At 39.8% G+C, this 17,993-nt stretch overlaps 1 protein-coding gene across 9 annotated transcripts in view; it reads left to right on the top strand.

Annotated features, from left to right (window-relative positions):
- ppp1r9a (protein phosphatase 1, regulatory subunit 9A) overlaps positions 1-17,993 on the top strand; it is a 106,392-nt gene that overhangs the window by 68,234 nt on the left and 20,165 nt on the right. For 7 of the 9 annotated variants that reach the window (XM_041809051.1, XM_041809055.1, XM_041809056.1 and 4 more), the window contains exons 6-10: positions 28-163; positions 10,657-10,809; positions 13,769-13,822; positions 14,555-14,784; positions 17,341-17,437. In XM_041809051.1, the coding sequence (XP_041664985.1) occupies positions 28-163; positions 10,657-10,809; positions 13,769-13,822; positions 14,555-14,784; positions 17,341-17,437 (670 nt within the window). The remainder of the gene's footprint in view (positions 1-27; positions 164-10,656; positions 10,810-13,768; positions 13,823-14,554; positions 14,785-17,340; positions 17,438-17,993) is intronic. The other 2 variants (XM_041809054.1, XM_041809059.1) reach the window with 1 other exon arrangement.

The raw sequence follows: 17,993 nt of genomic DNA on the forward strand, positions 1-17,993 counted from the left end.
CCCTAATTTAAGTGTTCGTTTCTGCAGGTTTGTGATTGGCCGAGAGCGTCCGGGTCAGCAGAGCGAGGTGGCTACACTCATCCAGCAGACTTTGGAGCAGGAGAGGAGACAGAGGGAGCTGCTGGAGCAACAGTACGCCCAGTATGATGCTGATGATGACGAGGTAATGACCACACCCACCACCCTGACCACTATAGGAGAAGGGTATATGTGAAGGCTCACAGGCAGCAGATCTATCCATAGATATAGGACCCTGCTTGCACACATGCATGTTGTTTATGGGCATTTCTTTTTAACAGATTGCTAGCTATTGCTATTGCTACTACTCACTACAGGGATGGATGACATCAGGGTGTCGTACTTAATGAGTTAAGTACTTATGCCTTTGTCCTTCAGAATGAGGTGTTTTGGTAAAAAAAAAATAAAGGAATTTGAGAGTCTGTACCCAAAAAAGATTCTTTTTTAGCCTGTACTTCACAAGCAGTCATAATGTGAATGGAAAAATTATGGCTAACACAACTAAACATAAAATAGTTATATAAAATTAATGGAAAACACTAAGAGCATTAAAAAGAGTACTTCAAGTGGCTTTTAGATTTCTGCCTTTCAAAGTTGTGCCAACTCAAGTGTCCTCAAGATCTACGGTCCTAAATCTGCGGTCCATAAACCGCTGAAATGTGTTTAAATGCAATGCTTCTCCACTTTGTTGGGTTGCGCTGTTGCAAAAACACAGGGGTAAAAGCTATGGTCCTGAACCTGCGGCCCTGGAACTGCTGCCTGCGAGCATGCAGATACGTACTATTACACCCTACAGAAAGACGTAGTTGGAAATTTTGCATAAAGAAATGTGCAAAATAAAGATTTAGTCATGTGAATGAGGTGAAATCTCACCCCTTGGTAACAGGAATATGATAAAACATTAGGGGTGTGACGAGATCTCGTGTCACAAGATCTCGTGAGATCAAAACACCACGAGATTTCTTGTCACTCTTGACTTTTGTCAATATTGCGCAGACAGTAGGAGCAGTCTCTGTGAGGAGAATACAGCATTTATGTAGCTCGTGTATGTGCGCAGACTCACTTTTAGTGCCACTATTTGTGACTTTGTAACTTTGAGTCGCTGCATCGTCATGTCTCCTTCTCGTCTCACTGTCTGTCAGTCACACATCCATCAGCTGTTGGCTGCCGGTATCATCAATCAGAAGCTTAACATGAGTAGCTGCAGTAAACTTAGCAAAACAACTCTGTCTGAGCGCCATAGAGTCCACCGTTAGCTCCAAAAAGCACAGTTCTAGCTCCAGTTAAATGTGCCCTGTTTGTCTGACCTCAAACAGAGCAGAGACACACTCACTCACCAACGCATACACATTAACACACTCACACATCTGACACATCTGTGTGTCGTGTCCAAAACAATAAAATAATGTATTTCTCTATGCCTGCAAGAAATCTGTTAAAAATAACCCACATAAGAACCTAAAACTTTACCGTATTTCTTAGTTTGACTAGGAATGCACAATATTGGGGTTTATACAATATGGCGATATTTACTAATTGAATTTAGCCGATATTAATACCAATATATAAATGTAGTTTAGACCTAACACTTCAGTCCTTAAAACACAGTTTAGGGATGAACAAAGAAACATACAGTACTTTAGTCTCTAGAACACATTAAAAGTTAAGTAATAAGGATGAACACAGAAAAAGACTTCAGCTGTCTGTTGTTCCTGCCAAAGTAAAATAAATTGATCTATACAAACAAAAGGATTTCAGCAGCAAATACCAGCACAAGTTGAGCTCATTTGCTCCTCTGTCTGATCTCAAGGTCTGATTTCCAAATACTATTGTTCTAATCATCCTCAAGCACCAACACTTCTATGAAGTTAGCCAGCTTCCTGCAGTTTGCTCTTGTTTTGTGTCTGAATGTGGAGATGAACCATCAGCATCTCTTTTCTCTGCTGCACCCCAAAATTCGTAACAATGATTGGCTGTTTGCTTTGGTAGACATTAAATGAGAGCTGTAATTTGGGCTGTTTTGGTTTTGTCTTTCAAGTGCATTCACTTACTGAGCATATATTTTGGTTACATGTTGGTTTTAGAGATGTAACACACATTTTATGTATTATGCTATTGGTTTTTTGTTCTGTGCTGCAAGATAATCAACCTCTGTAGCACCAGTGCTATGGGCAAAAAAAGTTAACGTACAGCCCTGTGCCAATATTTTGCAATGCAGACCTCAGCCACCGGCAGCGTACACCGCCTCAGCATCTATCATCAGCAGTTAGTTGTGCAGACTTTGTCAGAGGAAGCAGTATATAATCTAAAACAAGTTACTTCATCTCAGCTCTCCACTTCAACAGCTGGCACATTGTTTTCATCAAGTAAACATATTGTATCACGTTACATTGGGGTTCCTGAAATCTCTGGAGGCTAATGACACTGCAATTGCCAAGTACCTCATACAACCCAACTTCAAAAATACCAGAATATCCCTTTAAAAAAGATCATAGTAGTTGCTTTAGCAAACGGACTTCTTATACATGACACTTTATTGGAAAATAAGGCTCTAGATGTCGCTTAAATGTAAATGAGCCTCCTTCTCATGACAGTTGGCTGCATTTTATAGCTTATTACTCCATAAAACTGACTGACAGGATGGTTTGATGCTGCCACATCCACATAAATACACACAGAGGACGCCACATGAGCTTTGGTCCTAGAAAGCATCACTCAGCGTTTCCCCCTCTGAATCTGCTGCTTACTCACAGCACGTTTAATCCAGCGCACACTGAGATCATGGCCCTACAACTCCAGCTCTCTACGTGTGTGTATGTGTGCCCTGTTCATGCACTCCCACTCTATACACACATGAAATCACACACTATTGTAGTGTAAATCAATGCAGAGTTTCTTCTCACTCACATACACAGAGGGATAGCTGCACTCATGCATGGGTTTACACACAAACTCACTCAGGCATCTCTCCCCGTTGTTTGAAGGCTTTTACATACCAGTGGATGGTGGATAGAGAGACTTCATGCATAAGAAACTCCTCACAAAGCCCCAGGAGCTGATCCCAGTTGTCCCATAATCACATTCCCATACACATGTAACACTGTCAGTTCATATTAAAGCTCCTACACAGAGCTGAGGCTCAATTTCAGGCTCTGAAACACACAAAAAATATCCTTTTTCTGTCTTCCTTCCTGTTGTTTGACATTATTTCATATCCAGGGTATATAAGGACAACACAAATAAACATTGGAGAGCAACTGGAGGATTTCATTTGCTGTAAGGTCACATAAACACGAGAAGGGAGATTGTAGTGAAATTGTTAATCCATACTCACGACTGCAAAAACACACTTGAAACCTGCCACAGTGGAGCACACGACCATCCATAACAACCTACATAGCTGCAGACAGGGTAAACAGTTACAGAACCATTACAGAGATCTATGGGGCAATAAAAGGAGCTCATCAATATTAATAACTCTATAAATATTAGAACGAGTTCTCACCGGGTGGGCGGGGGTGGAGGTTGTTTCTCACTCTGAGAGCTGCCAGCGTGGATGTGACAGACAGCTCCTTATCGAAGCTGAGGCGGCTGTCCCAGGAGGGAAGGACGCTCCTTCAGTTAGCAAAACACAACACATTCACATCAGTCCACTAGTGTGTTTGATTATTCGTTTAAACGTGACACACACACGGGAAAAGCATGAAGAATCACACATATGCTGCACATCTTTGAGTGTTTCATTTCCAGTATTCTCTTAAAGCTATGCAAGTTTGAAATGTTTTTAATGGTTATTTTGACCAAAAATTATCTTTTCATGACACTGGACTCTTGAAAACCATGGCCATGGTTTTTTGTCATCATTCGTCATACCAAGACATTTTGGACAATGCTATGCTTCCAACAGTTTGGGGAAGGTTCTTTTCTATTCCAACATGACTGTGCCCCAGTGCACAGAGCAAGGACTTTAAAGACTTGGTTTGATGATCAGTGTGGAAGAACTTGACTGGCCCGCACAGAGTCCTGGTCTCAACCCCATAGAGCATCTTTGGGGTGAAATGGATCAGAGCATAAATGCTCTACAGAATGAACGGACTCAAACTCCCACAGAAACACTCCAAAATCTTGTGGAAAGCATTCTAAGAGGATTTGAGGCTGTTATAGCTGCAAAATAGGGGCCAAATACTTTATATCCATAATGAGCAACACAAACTAGAACAAAGTGATTCTTTCCGAAAGATTTGTACTGTCAGATCAGCATCATGGAGACATATGTGTGTAGGGTGCCGGTTTGGCCCAGTTGTTGGAGCAGGCGCCCGTGTGTGGAGGCTGCAGTCCTTGATGCACCCGTTGCGGGGTGGTTTCCCGGTCCTGGCGCTGTCTGGTGCATCTCTTCCCCCACGCTCTCCCCCCTGTGTTTCCTGTCTTCTTCAGCTGTCCTATCAAACATGAAGGCAAAAAGTCCAAAAATAAAAAAATGATGATGTGTGTAATGCACAAATACAAAACAAAGTTATCTTGAATAATAATGATTGTAGAGCTTAGAAAGATCTCTACGTCTCTGCTGGGTACATGTGTACCAATCTATCATGTTGAAATGTCAATAAATGACTAAATATTTATTGTGGTTATAGTTGATGTGAGGCATTTTATTTTATGTACTTTTTTATTGTAATGCATGCTTTATTGTTCCTGAGAGGAATTTATCTTGTAGTCTGTCCTGCAAAAGAGTACATCCTGTTTAACACCAATTCTATGTACCAGTGTCCACATCAACACCTGCTGACAGCAGCATGGCACAAATGAATGTCTAAAGAGGTCCAGTCTGGTTCGATGGTAAGAGCTGAAAATTGAAAATGCTTGTGTTTTATCAGTAGCATTAATGCTAACTGCTCATTTTGGAGCTGAAAAGTCAAACTTAATAAGTTCCAGTGTTGAAAGTATTTTTTGTGTCATCTTTAACCACTTTTACCATCCAATTTGGCCAGTATGACTTGCCACTTTTCATCGATTTTTGCACAAATCTGACCCATTTTTTCCTCTTTTTACCCACTGTGGCCACTTTGCCAAATTGTAACACATTTCTGCATCTTTAAACCCATATTAGCCAATTTTAAACCCTTTCCATCACTTTTTTTCTGCTTGTTTTTGCCATGTCTAAACCAGTTCTTACCTCTTCCACTGTTTGTTGCCACTGTTGACCCATCACTGCCACTCATAACCACTTTAGACCACTTTTTATGCCCATGTTAGCGACATTTCACTATTTGATGTGGCCCTTTTTGCTAGTTTAACCCAATTCGGCCAATTTCTGCCTTTTTTTTTTGTTTTTTGCTTCAGTTAAACAATTTTTTCCAGTTTGAACTACATTTTCACATTTTAAATTCCATATCACCAAACTGTCTACCAAGTTTTTCCCCTTTCTACCCATTCTGCCACTTTTTAACCCTCTTTTACCACTTTTTTGCCTTTTTTTTGCCACTGTAACTCATTTTGCCTTTTTTTGCCACTTCAGTCTAATTTTTGCCACTCCTAACCCGTTTCTGTCACTTTTAAAATCCCATTTCATTTCTTTTTCCTACGATTTTTGCAATTTTTGATCCATTTAAGCCATTTTTAACCCATTTTCTTTTTGTTTTGAGATAAAGGGTTTCCATTTTTGAGATGATATATACTACAGCGAAAATAAATAAAAAAAGATAAGTGTTACTTTGGTAAGATCAGCTACTATTCAGGTTAAATATAAAAGATGGATGTCACAACATAACTTTACAGAGGACCATTATTTTGCTGACCTCCATGGGCCCCAGAAAGCTCTCCCCTTATACCCCGGTGATGTTTCATAATATGACAGAGCTGTAGAAACACTTGAAAAACAAAGGCAAGGTCAGTCTCCTGTGGCAATAACAAAGCAGAGAGTCAACCTTAGAGCAAAGCAATGAATGCTAATGAGGAATGCGCTCTATTTGTCCTATAAAAGTGCCTAAAGTCACAGACGTGAACTCTAACTTAGTGGATAACTTCACTCATGTTGAATGTGTCTCAAATCAAACACAAGCAAGACACATGAGCAAAGGAATCCCAGCAAGGATCGCTGTACAACAAGCGACATCCAAACACAACAATTCTAATACATCTAAACACTCTGCCCAATGGCATGATGGGAAATTCAACCCACACTTCTCCCCAGATTGGAAATCCCAGTGGAAAAAGCTTAGATCAGCTGATTCTTTCCAGAGTTACCACTGTCAAATAACTCTAACACTGATGACTATTTCACTCAGAATGGAGTTAAAATAACACTTTATGAGTTAAAATCAATTCTGAAATGTTTAACCCTGACATATCACTCCTATTTTTGCCGTTTTTTGGATACGTATAGCGAAAACATGAGAATTTTATCAGCTGATACAGAAGTTTGGTGAGGCTCTAAGTAGGAAAAAGGACAAAACAGTCCAAGTTCTGTGTTTAACAGCCAAATACAAAATTCTGAGTCAGAGTCAGGTACTCAGTCACATCCTCCTGTCTGAGCAGCAGCCACAGTCTTCTCCTCCAGTGCCTGGTAGTCATTACACCAACATCATCCTCATATTAGACACTCATATTACTCATCATCACACTGAGCACCCTCTAACCAACAACTAGATTTCACCCCAAATCGCCCATTCCTCTCCTGATTCTTCATGCGTGCTGTCGGAGGCGATGCATTCATCACATGCAAATTGATATTTGACTGCCCTCCCGTGCGCTCGATTGTTAACTCCACCTTCCGAAAATGGGGCTGTAATGTAGGATGCTGGTACCATGGAAACAAGCAAGCCTATTATGGAAATGGAAATCTGCATCGGCCATGCATGCAAACAAATCAGGCCTGAGCGCCGTTATCTGAGTTCTGAGATAGATGGAGGGAAGCAAAGGGAGCGAGATGAGTGGAAGATACGGGAGAGATGATGAGAGAGGAGATGGGATTGTGTGTGCGTGTGAGCTACAAGTGTGTGACGGTTTAAGATAAAAAAAAGTAGAGTCACTTTGGAAAGATGGATTTAAGATGCATTAAGATAAAGTAATGCGGTAGCTATTGTAAAGAGTGCATTTGTTGATTAATCTCCATGCAATACAGTTTAATTGTGTTTGCCATGGTAAATATAACATGCAGATGACTGACCGCACTCCGTTGTAGATAACTGGCTTCTTTTCAGTTGGCTTGGACTAACTGAGAGGCAGAGATAAACCAGGATATGATATGATGTTTGCGTGATCATGAGGGCGAGGCAGATATGTTTCCACAGAGCAGCTTCTCTGGAAATATCAGCCTTTGTTGGTCCAAAGCCAAACTCTGAATCAACCGATCCATTTTTATCCGATGTCTTATGGACAAAGCCAACACTCATTATGCTGTATTTTCAGATTGGAGAAAAGAAAAGAAGAACAGCCCAGCTTACACGCAGCACAATTTCCTCATGTAGAGCTTGAAAATGTTCAGCTAAAATTCATCCAGAGATTTTTAGGATGAATCCTAGATTACTAACCTTAAAGTAAGCTCCATATTAAACAGGATCACAGGTTTGTACATGACCGGAAAGTCTTACACTTAAGGCAAGATGGTGACTAATGTGTAAATATAATCAAAAGTGACATTCAAATTTGGCAAGTATGACTTCCTCCTTTGGCTTATCTTTTATAGAAACGACACTCACGGCTGACCAGGCTGTCAGAGCGATTTATTTATGTCAAACTTCCAGAAAACTAAGTGGGTTACCTTGTATCTTATATAACTGGAAGCCTTAAAGGAGCATTATTTATGTAAAATTGAAGTTCAAAAAAAGGATCGCATGAGCAAAGTGGAGGTTTGTGGTACCTCTTAACATGCAACGTGCAGCAGGTGGAGCTACGTGATGCAGTGTGACGGCTGTAGCTGTGAGGAGCGAGGGGAGACAGATGAGAGAAGACAGAGAGAGCAACGACAAACAGCATGCTAGTGTGTGACAGCTGGATGTCTGAGTGGCTGGTGTCTCAGGGCGGCCTGTTGACTGCTTATTCAAGTCGATTTTTATTTATACGGCACAAAATCATAAATCACAGTTTGCCTCGGGGAGGTTACAGTCCTGACAGAATCTGACAGACCTGGATGAGAAGAAATCCTGCACAGGGAAGAGGAAGAAAAACTCAAGTAAAGCAAAAGAGGGTGAATCTTTCCCTGAGGATGGAAAATGAGCATTAGAAGCACATTGCAAAGAAAAGAGAGAAGGCTGCATACACACTGAAGCTTGACATGGATACGACATTCAAACACATGAAGGGAAAAAACTGGAGAGCATACAAACTTTGGAGAGAGTGAGAAAAAAATAGAGTCTCCAAGGGGTCAATGGTATGGTGTTCTACTGAATAGTGCATCATAGAATATACACACAGTGGTCTGCACATGTGCAGATCTAGTATCCTGCAACCAAAAAATAATGCAACCTTTCAGATGTGATGTAGAGAAAGGTATTTTCCTGTTATGCTTAGCATTTATGTGGTTTAACTTCTGCAAAGACTGTTTAGCATGTGCAGAACACCGAGTCCAGTCTGGTCTGTCTGAGGTTAAACACAAGCCCCTTTAGTGACCTTATGTAATGGTATGTTGGAAAAAGAAGCATTTAAGCAGCTTCACTGATAAGACACTTTTTCCTCTGAATTTGATGACCGTCATTTTGACTGACAGGGTTGTGAAAATTCTGTCATTGTTTCACAATCAGTCATTTTGATTGTCTCTCTTTAATATTTAAACTATTACGTAATGAAAGGTGACTTTTTAAGTAGTATTCAATTTATAAAGCACACTTTTCCTGACTAATATTTTAAAAATAAAAATATTTTTAAGGTTATACTTCTTTTAACAGCATGGAGAGAAAAGATTAACGTAGCAACACAGCGTCCACTTCTCATGTAATTTTGCGCATGGATAACAGAAAATAACAGAACAGCATAACAAACCCCTCATAACTGCGTGACATGACAAATCAGAACAGAATAGCATAACAGCATAACATAATGTAACATAACAACATAACACGTCAGCAAAATAGCATGACACAACTTAGAATAGCATAACATTACAAAAGCATAACATTACAGAAAATAAGAGCAAAATAGTATAACATGCAGCACAACAGCATGACATAACAGCATAACACCATAAGGTAACAGCATAACGTAACATAAGAGCGTAACATGGCTGTATGATATATCATCACAACATAACATAACAGCATAAAATCACATAAGAGTATGACATATCAGTACAGCATAATGTAACAGTAAATTGTGACAAAATAATTTTAGAGCATATCACAACAACAACATAGCAGCATAGTATAAAAGCATAACAACATAGCAGTGTAACACATCAACATAACAGGATTACCTGACATAACAGCATAACATAACTCAGGAGCATTACATCATGACATAACATAAAATCATAACATAACAACATGACATAAAAAGTCATAACACATCAGCATAATTCACCCACATAACAGCGTAATATAACAGCATTAAAGTATGTAACTTCACAGTTAAACATAACAGCATGATTTATCAGCATAAAAGAATGACACAACTTAACAAAATAACATAACAGCAGAACATAACAACATTAAATAACGTAACATAACAGTTTAATATAACATAACATCAGCGTAAAAGAATGACACAACTCAGTGACATAACATAACAGCAGAACATAACAGTATAACATAACAGCAGAACATAACAGTATAACATAACAGCATAACATAACAAGATTAAATAATGTAGCATAACAGTTTAACATAACAGCATAATTTATCAGCATAAAAGAATGACATAACTTAATAACATATCAGCATTAAATAACGTGACATACCAGTTGAACATAACAGCATAACTTACCAGCATGAAAGAATGACATAACAGCATTTAGTAATGTAACATGACTGTTAAACATTACAGCAGAACTTATCAGCATAAAAGAAAAACATAACCCAATAACATAACATAACAGCAGAACATAACAGCATTAAATAATGTAACATGACTGTAAAACATAACAGCATAACTTAACATAAAAGAATGAAGTAACTTAATAACATAACATCACAGCAGAACATAACAACATTATATAATGTAACATAACAGTTTAACATAACAGCGTAACTTATCAGTGTAATAGTATTACATGACTTAACATCACAGCATTACATATTCTGACATGACAACATAACATTTTTATTAAGGGTATAAAGTGCTTCACTCTTCAAACAGTAAGATGAAAAAGGAGGGAAAGTAGAATCTAGACAGAAAAGAGACATAAAAAATCAGGATTTTATACAGTTTTAAAAGACAGATGAAAATGATAGATGAATAAAGATTAATAAAAAGTTGACCTTTGAAATGAAGTGTATTATTTTGATTTCATTAAAGATTTTGCTTGCAGTGTACGTAAGAGAAATGGCAGGTGTCATTTAAGGCTATCTGAATTAGGAGCAAACTTCTCTCCATTTTGCCCTGGAGGACAGAAAAGACAGTTATTCCTTACACCTGTGCAATGTTCTGTTTTTATGAAGCACATACAGAAGACCAAGCATGTGACTGACTCTGTGTTTCCGCTCACAGCAGACTGGCGAGTACGCCACAGACGAAGAGGACGGGGGGACGACAGGGGCCGGCAGGGACAAGAGCATCGAGGTGTTTGATTTGCCGGAGTCAGAGGACATCTTGTCTCCCTCAGAGTTAGACGCCAACAAACTCTACCAGAAATTCAGAGAGGTAAACTCAAACATTTTCTTATGTTCTGATTTATCCCTTTAGCACAAACGATCTAAAATGAAGGTAACGCAGTTAATGGGAGGCCGGCTCGTTTCTCTTTGTCGGTGCTTTGGAGAACAACTTTAAAAGAATAGATGTTCCCACTTAGTTAAAAAAATGTGATTTAATCTAACAACAAAAGCCACCAACACAATAGAGTCTGGCGCACCCCCCACTTTACTATACAGTTTTATTCTTTTGTAAAGATCTAAGATCCGCTTAATCTCTCTAATTCCTAATCTGGGTGATTAGAGGCATGAATACAAAAGCCTTGTGCTCATTTCATCTTTAATTACCCATGTTTGGTTTAAATCTTAAGATGAAGAGAACCTGCTAACACTTGATTTGAATTGATTTTTTACTGATTTTGGCAGCTCTTCACACAACCCTCCTCCAAGAATAGAAACTCCATTAGTTGAACTTTTAGTACCAGCACTAACGTAGAAAAGAAGCAGCTGTAAAATGGATAGTTAGTTCATTGATTGGTCCTGTTTTACACTGAGGAGCTGCTGTTATTGGCTAGAAAGTGATTTTGGCACCATAGCACTTTTCAGTAGACTGCTTCAGTATCTGTATGACACTCGAAACAAATGTGTTCAGCTGCACGGCAGACACCGCAGGGAGTATGGAGTGAAACTATAATGTAATTCCTGCTCAAAGGATGTATACACCTGCTCCGTTTTTCTCATTTCCTCTGGATCTTGACCTTTCTCTCAAATAGTTTAGCCTTTACCTTTTTTTTGTTTTCAAAGACTCCCCCACATCCCACTTTGTCCTCGTCTCCCTCTGATGGCTCTCACACCCGAGGAAAAGGGAAGCCAGACAGCGGGAAAATAAGCTTTTCTATCTTCTTAATGTCCTTTAGTGAAAATATTATTCCCCAACAGGCTGCTGTTCAACTCCATTTACTTTTAGATGATGTTTTGAAACATGTCTCGGAGAAATTATTAATGACACAGCCTAGACAGACGCAGTATTGACTGGTAATCTATCCTCAGGAACAGAATCATAAAAATCCCAAGCATCAACGTCATGACTTGCAATAAATAAAGTTTAGTTTTGAAAGTTTTTCTAATGATTTGACCAAGCTAAAATCATATCATGGGGAAAACTTAGATTGCCACCTTAAGTCTGGGAACCCCAGTGGTAAAATAACTTATTTTGTGTTAAATGTATAAACTAGTGCGTTTTTGTGACTCCTGGAGTCTTTCTTATTCGTTTGCTTTTATTTCGGCATTGAAAATGGACTCTCAGATGTGATGTAACTGCAGGGAGTTCCATTGATTTTGACTGTGTTTTACATTAATAAACATGGATCTAAAAGCTAGGTCTGTAAGGGAGGAAGAAGAAATATAATTTATACGCAGATGACAGACTACAGGCTTTAGTTATAAACCTAAAGAGATTTGTCTGCATTGAACAATAGAAAGAAGCCCCATTTCTATCCCTTGATAGGAAAACAGTGGAGGCATTTTACAGCAGTGATTTAAGTAACAATTAGTAGATTAATATGTGCAAATATGCATATGAAGTCAGGCTTTTCCCAGCAATGATCAACTTACTCCAACTTTAAAAAGTACTGACTTGATTCAAGACTATTTATACTTTTTGCTCATAAGCTGGTGTTGGTATTTTGATTGTATTTTCTCAGAATAGAGTTCATCCCTAACTGTTATTATCAAGATGTATTACAGAGAAAAAAGTTAATTTCAAGGTCATTAGAGGAGGAACAAGTGCAGCAAGCTGATTTTTTTATACTTAAGATCTATAGTCGTTATTTTTTAGGACAGAGGTGTCCAAACTATGGCCCACATTTGAACATGAAGCCCATGCTCGACTGTATTGTTTTTCTTGGTTTCAGCACTCGGCAGTGCTACCATACTAATTCTGTAAACAAACTTTTTGACCAGAATAATTTATTGATTTGAGGTTTTTGTGACTTAATCAAGACAACACTGTAAATGGAAAGCATGTTGGCAACTAAAATAATAACAGTATTTTGATTTATAATGCCCTGATGGCTAATAGCAACACCAAGGGCAGACCCAGTAGTAGTGAGGCTGACCAGGGCCCACTGAAATCTGATTGGCCTCCCTAAAATCCTTGAAATGATTGGCTATTTGGCTTGTCAGCCATTAACTAGCCATTTAAGCATACCCAGTCTCTAAGTGTATCTTAACCATCATGATTGGTTTTACTAACTTTACCATCCTCAAGGTTGGGCATATGAAAGTGGCCCCACCGTCCTTATCCATTTCCGTATGCGACCCTCGGGGGGAAAAGTTTGGACAACCCTGTTTTAGGAGAAATATTTGTGCAGCAATCCTTCAAGGTGTCAAGGATCCATTAAACAAAGTGTGATTTTAGTATCATTATAAATCAAACTCAAAGCTTGCTGTGTTTCTCCTCTCCCTTTTTATTTCTGCCTCATTGGAGCTCTCATTTCCTCCCATTCCAGATCTCTTATTCCAGACGGAATTTTTATGTAACACTATCTCGCCATCTCTCACTCAATCAAAAACGTCCCATCTCATCTTCTACCCATGACTCTTCATCGTTCTTCCACCAATTCCAAATCCATCCTATTTGTTAAAATTCATTCCTGTTCATTTCTAACTTAAGATATGTTGTTGGAAGAAAATACAATTATTCAGTTTAACACCATTTTAAATGTCATCTTAAGACCACGGAGCCATTTATCTTTGTCGGTCCATCTCGTGCCTCCCCTCTGCTTCCCTCTGGGAGTGGGTGTCAGTGCTGCAGCCGGGACGCTGTCATGGTGGGACAGGGTCGGCTGCCTCCGTCCGTCACACTGTATCGACAGCGTTGAGAGAGAGCCTGCGCAGCCATGCATCTGATTAACTGACCGCCCTCTCTCTTCTCTTCTGTCCTTTCTTCTCTTCGCCTTTGTTCCTTACAGCTTCAGATCAAACACACAGTGACCGAGGCCGAGATCCAGAAGCTCAAAAACAAGGTAAGAGCTTCAAGCTTATTGTCAGAGTGTGGGCGGGTTTGTTTTGGGTGCAAATGGTAGAGGCAGGTAAGAGTTCAGACTATTAGTAAATGGATGTGGGAACAGTGCCGGCATGACAGGAGACTGTTTGTTATGAAAGCCCTAGGTTATATTTTGATGCATTATTTTACCAAAAAACTGACTTTATAAAGTTTTTGTTTTATTTAGTCAAGCTCCTTCTAGTAGGCTTCACACAGATTTCTTTGCACTCATGCTGTTCCTGCACACGCAATTTAAGAGACATTTCTTCTTTGTGCATACAAAATATACACCAATTTTCTGTTCCATTTTTATTCTGTTTCTATTTCAGGTTTTTTTAGTCTTGCAAAATGTTCTTTTCCTCAGCCCTCAAAGTTAAGGAAAAAAATTAGAGCGTCGAGTAAAGTTTGTGTTGCTTTGTTTTCCTGCTATCTTAAGCTGCTCTGTATGTACACAAATGTGAATCATGTAAGGTTCATTTTCCTGATTTACTTCAAAAAGTTAAACTTCTATAAATGCTAGATTCATCACGCACAAAATGAAATATTGCAAGATCTTAATAATAATTCTACTACACTTTGCATTAACAATTAAGCTTTATCCAAACATGCAGATCTTTGTTTAATAATGATTACAACATAACCTCTCCAGTCTGATTGAAATTTAAAGTCCTGTTTAGAGTTCCCATGTCAAATATTTTTTGTGTCTTCACAGTTGGCGTCCGTGGAGAGGGAGAAGCAGCGCTGGGAGAAGGAGAAGAGTCAGCTGAAGGCCAGCATCGAGGAGAACAAGGAGAGGATGTTGAAGCTAGAGAGCTACTGGATCGAAGCACAGACCCTCTGCCACACAGTCAATGAACACCTGAAGGAGGCCCAGGCTCAGTACCAGACTCTGGAGAAGAAGTACAACAAGGCCAAGAAGCTCATCAAAGATTTCCAGCAGAAGTAAATGACAATCATTTTTTCTCTCATTAATCTACACTCAGTACCCTGTTATGACAAATTGAAAACAGGATTTTAGAATTTTTTTGCAAATTTATTAATAAAGGAAAAACTGAAATATCACATTGACATAAATATTCAGACCCTTTGCAACTACATTTGAAATTTAGCTCAGGTTTCTCCTATTTCTCTTGATCTTGCTGAGATGTTTCTGCATCTTGACTGGAGTCCACCGGTGCTAAATTCAATTGATCAGGCATGATTTGGAAAGTCACACACCTCTCAGCTGGCAAAGCCTATCAGAGCAACAACCAAGCTATTAGGTCAAAGGAGCCGCCTGCAGAGCTCAGAGACAGGATTGTTACAAGGTGCAGATCTTTGGAAGGCTACAAAAAATTCTGCTGCACTGAAGGTTCCCAAGAGCACAGCAGCCTCCATAATTCTCAAATTGAAGAAGTTTGGCACAACCAGGACTCTTCCAAAAAATGGTCTCCCAGCCAAACTGAGAAATCAGGGGAGAAGGGGCTTATCAGGAGAGGTGACCAAAAGAGGTCACTCTGACTGGGCTCCAGAGATCCTGTGTGGAGATGGGACAATGTTCATGAAAGTCAGCCAACACTGCAGCCCTCCCCTGATCTGGGCTCTATGGCAGAGTGACTAGACGGAAGCCTATCCTCAGTGCAAAACACATGAATGACTTCCTGAAGACTCTCAGACCATGAGAAACCAGGCACCATATATCCCCTCCCCAATACCATCCCAACAGTGAAGCATGGGGGTGGCAGCATCATGCTGTGGGGGTGTTTTTCAGCAGCAGTGACTGGGAGACTGGTCAGGGTTGAGAGAAAGCTGAATGGAGCAAAGTACAGAGATATTTTCAATGAAAACTTGTTCAACAGTGCTCCGGACCTCAGACTGGGCTGAAAGTTCACCCTCAAACATGACAATGACCTTCAGCATACAGCCAAGACAACACAGGAGTGGCTTAGGGACGACTCTGTGAATGTCCTAGAGAGGCTGTCAACCGACGGTCCCTATCAGGCCTGACTGAGCTTGAGAGCATTGGCAAAAAAGCGTGGTAGAAAATTCCCCAATCCAGATATGCAAAGCTTGTTGCGCCACATTCAAAAAGACTTGAGGCTGTAATTGCTGACAAAGGGGTTTCAAATAAGTACTGAGCAAAGGGTCTGAATACTTGAGATATTTCTTTTTTTCCTTTTATTAAATTTGCAAAATTACGAAAAATTCTGTTTTCACACTCACCATATATTGTATGTAAAAGCTTTGGTTGCCACTATGCAATTGGCTGAGAGGATATTTGTGTTAATGAGCAGTTAGATATGTGTACCTTATGTAGTGGACTGATATCAGTTTTATCAGGGCTAATACCGAGACCAATTATTTGTTCATGAGACCAGTAACTGAGATAAAGTTATTATGAGGTAAAAAAAAAATGTGCTTAATGTGGAAAAGTAAAGTTGCATGATCAAAAAATGAAGGGAAATTAAAAATTTCACCAAAGCTATATCAGCATGAGAAATGGTACTGGCCAATTTAGTAGAAGCAGGAAAACAGGAAGTGATTCCATACACCACTGTGTCAGTGGCACCCAGACTTAAGTGCTGATTGGCTAGCACTCGTGACATCTAGTCAGTCAGATTGAATTATATGCAGGACACTCTCCATAGGACAAATAATGCCAGAGCAGAAGACACCCCTTGTAGTGGAGCCTAAGTAGTGCAGTTTTTGACTGATTAGTTTTAGTGATCATTGTTAAAATAAAATGCATATAGCAATAATCAGCACAATGTCAAATATTGGCCTCAATAATCAGTAAGTGATAATCAATTCTGTTAATGCCTGCCATAACTTACCTTTAGTTTGCTCTCTCCAGCTGCAGCTATTCTCTATCTGTTTTATAAATTACAATCATTAGCATTTCCTAAAAGAGGTCATCATGTTAATCCTACCTTTTAACATGTATTTAAGCACATCATTTTAGATAAATCCCTCCAGTATTCCTCTGTACAGCCTCACTGGTCATGTTTCTATCTGTAGGGCAGAGCCGCCCTTTTTTAAGCTCAAGCCTTCTCCCATTTTAGTAAGCACTGAGTTTCCATTCTTATGCAGCGCAGCACTCCTGCTTTTCTGTGTGCTGATCTCTTTGGTCAGCCCCATCACTACCTCTCCTGCTCAGCTCCAGTCTGACTGCCTCTAATTGGCTCTGGCCCTGCAGGCCAAATGGAAGCAAACTGATGAAACAGAGTCCCCATGCTGATCTTACTGCAGAGGAGAGACAGCGCCGAGACCAAGGGCAAAACAGGCACGAGGGAAGGGCTGATTTAGTATTCTCAGGGATTTCACTTTCTGTGTGTTTGTAGGTGCAGATATGAGTATTCACTCTTAAGGTCAGGGTGAACTAAGTCGCATTAAAATCCCAGAACGGCCACAGCTCCCTTATCAACACAAGCACTTTCACACATAAATGCATCATGTTTTTCAGTGTCAACACTCACCTACTCAGCACATTTCCATCTCCCCTCCCTTCTGTCTCCCCAGAGAAGTGGAGTTTATCCAGAAGGAGGATGCAGAGAGGAGGCGGCTGGAGGAGGCCGAGAAGGCTCACCTGGCTGAAATCCAGGGGCTGCAAATCCGGGTAAACCAGATCTTTATACGTTTACTATCTTTCTGCCTGCTCCATCCTTTTCTGCATACTTATCTTTGTTTATTTGTTTTGCTTTTGTCTGCAAAAATCAGCTTAATGGCCTCTGAAGAAAACAGCACAGCCTGAAGTGAAAATAAAGTAACGAGCAGTGCAGTTCTCGTCTCTGCTTAATGGTCAAGATCATTAGGGTTGGCATATTTCATATATTTATGGCTTTTATCTTCTGAGGCAAAGACTAACAGTGTGTTGGAGGTGCATCAAAATGATCATAAAGATCGGTTTGTCTTGTAGAAATGTCTTGTCAGAGCAGTTTCCCCTTAAGATAGCATAAAAAAAAAACACTTCTGGACCACAGGTGAAGGTTTTCTCCTTCTTAGATGCTAACAGCAGGTCAGCTCTGTGTCCAGTGGGCTGTAGTCTTTTCTGTTGTCAGACTTTGTATTGATTTTCTGCTCTTCTAGTTTTAAAACATGACAGTCATGTTGTTTTCACTTTAGTCTCAGGCCGTGCCCCACAGCTGAGTGGGCAGTCAACCCAACTGTCCCCT

This window comes from Cheilinus undulatus, linkage group 16, assembly GCF_018320785.1.
Source record: "Cheilinus undulatus linkage group 16, ASM1832078v1, whole genome shotgun sequence".
NCBI classification, from domain to species: Eukaryota; Metazoa; Chordata; class Actinopteri; order Labriformes; family Labridae; genus Cheilinus; species Cheilinus undulatus.